At 39.5% G+C, this 6349-nt stretch overlaps 2 protein-coding genes across 2 annotated transcripts; one reads left to right on the top strand and one right to left on the bottom strand.

Moving 5' to 3' along the window:
* On the top strand, window positions 1-3935 carry LOC144557639 (Pentatricopeptide repeat (PPR) superfamily protein). Its single transcript, XM_078306238.1, has 3 exons — window positions 1-2579; window positions 2819-3144; window positions 3394-3935. Exons 1-2 carry the CDS (start codon window positions 58-60, stop codon window positions 2940-2942), a joined length of 2646 nt encoding a protein of 881 aa, XP_078162364.1. The 5' UTR covers window positions 1-57; the 3' UTR covers window positions 2943-3144; window positions 3394-3935.
* Window positions 3936-4446: 511 nt separating this feature from the next.
* Window positions 4447-6349, bottom strand: LOC144556980 (gibberellin 2-beta-dioxygenase 8-like). Its single transcript, XM_078305500.1, has 3 exons — window positions 5684-6349; window positions 5126-5453; window positions 4447-4761 (listed from the first exon to the last, which is right to left on the bottom strand). Exons 1-3 carry the CDS (start codon window positions 6142-6144, stop codon window positions 4528-4530), a joined length of 1023 nt encoding a protein of 340 aa, XP_078161626.1. The 5' UTR covers window positions 6145-6349; the 3' UTR covers window positions 4447-4527.

The following is a 6349-nucleotide window of genomic DNA, read 5'->3' on the forward strand; positions in this document are numbered from 1 at the left end:
TCCCAAACTTAAATTCAAAAGGTCTGAAAGCGGGGCCCAGTCTCCTCGTACCTTCCCATGCCACCCGCCACCGCCACCACCAACCTAACCTTTCTCCTCCGCCGCAACGCCTCCGATCCTCTCCTCGCATGGCACCTCTTCCTCCGCCTTGCCACCTCCCCTTCCCCTCCAGTTATCACCCTCTCCTCCATTTCCTTCCTCTCCAGACTCCTCGCCCATTCCAACCATCTTCCCCAGCTAGACTCTCTCCGTCTGTTGCTCGTCTCCCTTCCTTCCCCTTCCCCTTCCCCTTCCGTCTCTCTCGTTCACCTATCACTAGCCTTGTGTTCTCTTTCCCTCCTCTCTCCTGCTCTCTCCTGTTTTCTCTCTCTACGCTCTCATTCCCCCTCAGCGCCTCCGCCTCTTCGCTTGTACAGCTCTCTTTTGCACCTCTCGCTTAAGTTCGAGCGTCCCGACTTAGTGGAGCTTATATATAAGGACATGGTAATCTCTGGTGTTAAACCCGATACCTTCACGTGTAACATTTTCATGAAGTATTTATGTGATTCTGGCCAGGTGGAGAATGCCCGTTTGGTGTTTGATAAAATGCCCGTGAGAAATTGCCCCCCAAATGAACATACTTTTGGGATTTTGATAAATGGTTATTGCCAATGTGGCCAAAGCATCGAAGCAATGAAGATTTTTGACATGATGGAGCAATTTGGGGTCAGCATGAATTTGGTTATTTGCAACAGTTTGATATGGGGTTTATGTAAAGAAGAAAAGGTCAATGAGGCAGAGAAATTGGTGCAGAGAATGCGAAAAGAGGGTCTCTTTCCAAATGTTGTTACATTCAATTGTCGAATTACAGCTCTTTGTAAGGCCGGTAAAGTTATGGAGGCATATTCAATTTTCAAAGATATGCAGGAGGATCAAGAAATGGGTTTGCCAAGACCAAATCAAGCAACCTTTGATATAATGCTTGATGGATTTTGTAAGGAAGGCTTGGTTGAAGAAACTAGAGTTCTAATTTCGTCAATGAAAAGTAATGGCTTTTTAAGAAGGGTTGAGAGTTACAACAGATGGTTAAAGGGGTTGGTTAAAAATGAGAGACTGTTGGAGGCGCATGAATTGCTTGATGAAATGACAAACGAGGGGGTTGAACCTAATATTTATTCTTATAATATTGTCATAGATGGGTTATGTAAGGCAGGCATGATGTTTTATGCCAAGTCGGTTTTGAGTTTGATGAGAAAAGGTGGAATGGAACCCGATATAGTAACTTACACAACATTAATCCAAGGATACTGTTTAAATGGCAATGCACCAGCAGCTGGAATGGTTCTAGAAGAAATGTGCAAGAATGATTGTTTCCCTAACAACTTCACATGTAATATTTTGTTGAAGAGCTTATTGAAAGAAGGTAACATATATGAAGCTGATAGATTGCTAGAGAAAATGAATGCAAAGGGGTATGGCCTTGATAGTGTAACCTGCAACATAGTAATAGATGGATTATGCAAGAATGGGCAGTTAGATAAGGCTATTGCAATTGTAGATTCTATGTGGCAGTATGGCAGTGCTGCTCTTGGTGTCCTTGGAAATTTGTACCTTGGTCTAGTAGATAATTCAAATAGCAATAAAAAATGCGAGCCTGATAAGTTTACATATTCCATAATCATCTCCGGTTTGTGCGCTGCTGGCCGGTTCAGTGAAGCTAAGAAAAAATTGGTTGAGATGGTAGAAAGGGGTATTTTAGTCGATTCCATGGTGTATGACATATTTATTCACGGTTTCTGTAAGCATGGGAAGGTGCCATCAGCTCTTAAGGTCTTGAGGGACATGGAAAGGAAAGGGTGCAATCCTAGTCTGAGAACATACAATTTGCTTATATGGGGGCTCCAAAACAATAATCAACCTCATGAAATTGTTAATTTAATGGCTGAGATGAAAGAAAGAGGGATTCTTCCTGACATCATTTCTTATAATAATTTAATTCGAGCATTATGCGAACGTCAAGAAGCAGTAAGCAAAGCCGTACAACTTTTCGAAGAAATGTTGCAAAATGGTATAGCCCCAAATGTGACCACCTTCATAATCTTGATCAAGGCTTTCTTTCGTGTCCCTGATTTTGACACGGCTAAGGGACTATTTGACACTGCTTTGAGTACTTGCGGTCAAAGACAAGCACTCTATAGCTTTATGTGTAGTGAGTTTCACAATTGTGGGAATTTTCTTGAAGCTTTGAATATGCTAGAGGTTGCAGTAGAAAAAGGGTTCTTGATTGAGAAATTTCCTTACATATCCCTTTTAGAAGAGCTTTGCAAGAAAGAGAAGGTAGATGAAGCATTGAATTTGATTAATTTGATGGTTGACAAGGGATCGGTGTTTGACCCGGCCGCCTTTTTGCCCGTAATAGATGGATTAAATAAAAAAGGAAGCAGAATTGAGGCTAATAAGCTTTCAGAAAAGATGATGCACATGGCTAGTAAACTGGAGGCGTCCAGTGATATGACCTATCCTTTTTCAAAGAATGATAGACAAGCCAGACTCAAAGAAAAGGCTTCTAGGGAGAGAAATTGGCGTGCTTTACTGCACAGGTGCTGTTATTTTAAAATTTCTTTGTTAATATTTCTCTATTTATATTCTACAAAATACATGAATCACAAACCAGACTGACAATTGAATAAAATAGAAGATAAAGAACACAAACAAGGACTCCTAGACATGTTTTGAACTGCATCTTTTCTATTTGTCAGAATAAACAAACGAATGAAAAAAATAAAATATTATGACAAACCATCATATTGTGACCCAGCTTACTTTGCTCTGAATTTAGGGATGATGGGTCTGGTGTTGCTTTAAAAGTACTGAAGAGGGTCCAGAAGGGGTGGGGCCAGAGCGGCATTCCAAATCCTAGAACGAGAAATTCTGACCTAATTGATTGGGAAGTAACAGGCTAGTTCTAATTTTATACTAACCAAAGAGTCGAAGCAAGCAATGGCCCAAGTTTATGCCCAAACCAAGTGAATATCTTGATTAGTGGATCTTTTCTATATGCTCAGTTTTGGGCCTAGCTTAGTGGCCTATGGAGGCACACTGTTCCCGGCATATGGATACTTGGTCCATATAGGTTTCTTCAATTGAAGAGAACATTTCTTACAGGTTTCCATTTTTCCTTTCTAATTAGTTATATTCATGTGTATGCCTGTATTTTTCAAATCTCAGTTTGTAGTTACTTTTTAAATAGCTGTTGCTTAGTTAAGCCTAATAAAAAATTGTTCTGCCTGTACAAACCTACTAGATGATACTGTAACGTTGGTAGCTTTCACTGAATGGTCATGTCCAGTACTGGCCCGTACAATATCTCGTTGCACTGAAGTAGAAATTTTCTTTTTTCTTCTTATTTGACAGTTACCGATATTTCAGCCAGGATGCATTGTTTAGCTTTATTTGCAATGGCTATAGGGCTGTAGGCTGTCAGTACAAGCTTGAACCAGCAGGTATCTTTCAGATAATGTAAGTTAAGAAGGTTTATAGTTCCAATTGAAAACCTATGAAAGCCAAATGAAACAAGATAATGATCTCTTCATCAAATCCGAGCTGACATGCGATGCCGAAATCTTTGGGAGTCATATCCAAAGATGCTTGTAATGTAACAGAAATTTTAGGTTCTTTGCAATTATTCTGCGCTTCTTTTATTGCAAAATAATTGCAAGGATGGAAACTTTTGGTCTTCTGAAAATAGAGACAGTTATCTTCAGAGATAGAATCTGGGAGTGAGCAATGTTCTTAATTTATTATTGGTGTTGTGCTATATTGCTGTAAATGAATCCCCTGGTTCTTCATGAAAGCCAGGATTTTTTTTCCCCATTAGAAAATTTTCTAACACATTTCACATATCTTCAATTTGTAATTGTACAAATGTACAATATGACTTGCATTTTTTTGATAAAGCGATATTCCTTCTGTTTGTGTAGAATATTGCATAATTAGAGGAGTGTTGAATTTTGTTCCAAGGGTTCATTTGGAAGTGGGTAAAGCGGGGAAGCAACGGATAACTCTTGTCCCCACTCTAAGATAGGATAATAGTTATTTCCTGATCCCTTATACCTTCAAACATAGTTCTTCTTCTTCTTCTTCTTCTTCTTCTTAAAAGCCTTTATTCCCAAATAAGTTGGGGTAAGCTAGAAATGAAATCCAATCGGAATCAGTAATACAGGGACTTCCCAAGAGGTCACCCATCCTAGTACTACTCCTGACCAATTCGTGAAGGTTTCATTTCCATAAAGAGGCTGTTTTTTTTCTACCGCTGGCTCGCCAAGTCTATCACGAACCCTCCTTTTTCCTGGCTTGGGACGGGCTGTGTAGTTTCTACACAAACGGAGTTACTTTCAAACACAGTTAAAAGAGGAAAATATATAAGCACTCCTTACTCAATCAACTTAGTTAAAAGAAACCATTGGCTCTGAGCTATAAAACATAGATATACAAGATGAAGGGATGAAAACACACTATAGCACATGTTGAAATGCCACTTAGACATATCTATAAGAGAAATCTTGGGAGTCCCACTTTGCACCCTAATTGTTTCACATCCTTATCCACCTCCTTTCTAAACTCCCCAAAGGTGAAGTTCCTATAAATAGGGGCACAGCCTGTACAACTTCCAATTGGAGAATCGTATGATGGACAGAGAAAATACACCATGGAATATCTATCTACTCCGCGATGAGGCATAACTCTGTGCTCTACACTCTTGTATACATCATTGCTCCAAGCCTGTAATTGAGATATTCAAATTAAGGATTGTGCAACACATTAACTTCAAACTACAACAAAATTGATTCTGTTTGCCCTCCTTTTTAGTGTGGCAGTTGTGTTGTTCAATAGATTGGAAATAATGTTTCTTTGGAAGTATAATTAAAGTAACTCATAGTTGTACCCTGCTGATGACTATTAGGCTAGACTGGTGTACTAAACAAGTATAGTAACCCTACATAATATCATTTTCACCATAGAATGAAACTAAGCACAAGACGAGAAAAAAAAAATAAGAATAGCGAGATAGCCTTCAAGGTGGTACATGATTAATTAAGGATTACTGTACCAGTTTCATCTGACATTAAATACAAAAAGCTCATACCTGAAATAGATCTCCAATATTAACAATAAGAGCACCTGGCTTCGGCTGCACTGATACCCATTTTGAATCCTTCATTTTTAGTTGTAGCTTGCCCACCTTATCAGAATGCACTATGGTCAAAAAATCACTGTCAGTATGGGGCACCAAGCCAAAGGTTTCTCCTGAAAGGGGGCAATTCGGGTAGTGATTTAGTCTGAAGAAGGACGTGCTCTTGCTACAACTCTTGGTAATGCATCTAGTGCTAGGTTCGCCCAAATATTCCGATAATGCCCTTGCTATTATATTTGCGAGATTTGACAAATCTGTTGTAAGCTTGTCCATCACCTCTCTGCTACAAAGAAATTCTGATTAAGCATTAGCAGTGTAGGTATTTGGGGGTAGACATGGCCATTACATGATAATGCCAATATTACTAACAAATAAATATTGTTGTGTTTAATTTTTGGGTAGTAAAAAAGACTTGAGTGTTCGTTTTTTGGCATTTTGCATTTGCCTGATGATGTGGTGTTTTTGCATGTGCTGCCTAGTTCCACCTAGTAGGGATATTTACTCAAGTACCTGAAGGTTTTGAATTCCTCGCTCGAGCAATTGTCTCCAGTATCTGACAGAGGCACATGAAACGCTTCAGACCAGGAGAACTGCTCCCGACAGGTGGCAGTAGGTGTGCCCCACCTGTAAGAGCCATATGGGAGGCCACACCAAGACCTCTTCTTCTCAAACGGCATTGAAAACAACCTGACTTGCTCTCTCCTCGTGACCTGCAGAAGCTTCTGGCTTATTCCATGGTCTAACACATGAAATATGCCCCATTCTGAGGCGGCTTTTGCAATATCTTCTTTGCATTTAATTCTCTCTTGTAAGATACCGCTGGTTAAGCCATGTAAGTTTATGGTGGGGATTTCATATTCTTTTGTGCTTGTGTTATCTCGGTTCAAGCTTTGTTGATGAAGCAAAGCATTGCTGGGCAATTTCGTGTAGGATTCTTCCAATGGAGGGTTAGAGGTTAAATAGTATGGCATCTCTGTGCCAGTTGTTACAAGTTGTGTAAATTTCTCTGAATTGTGTTATTTTCATGTATGGTGTTCTTCATAGGAGTGCTACTTATTTATAGTGGTCCATGCGTGCCGAATAACAGCATACGGTTATATGGAATTTGAATAAGAGGGATGTTTTTTTAGATTTGCTGCCAGTATACATACTCCTTTTTGTTTTTTCTTTGACTTG

Source organism: Carex rostrata, chromosome 7 (assembly GCF_964058835.1).
Source record: "Carex rostrata chromosome 7, lpCarRost1.2, whole genome shotgun sequence".
NCBI lineage: Eukaryota > Viridiplantae > Streptophyta > Magnoliopsida > Poales > Cyperaceae > Carex > Carex rostrata.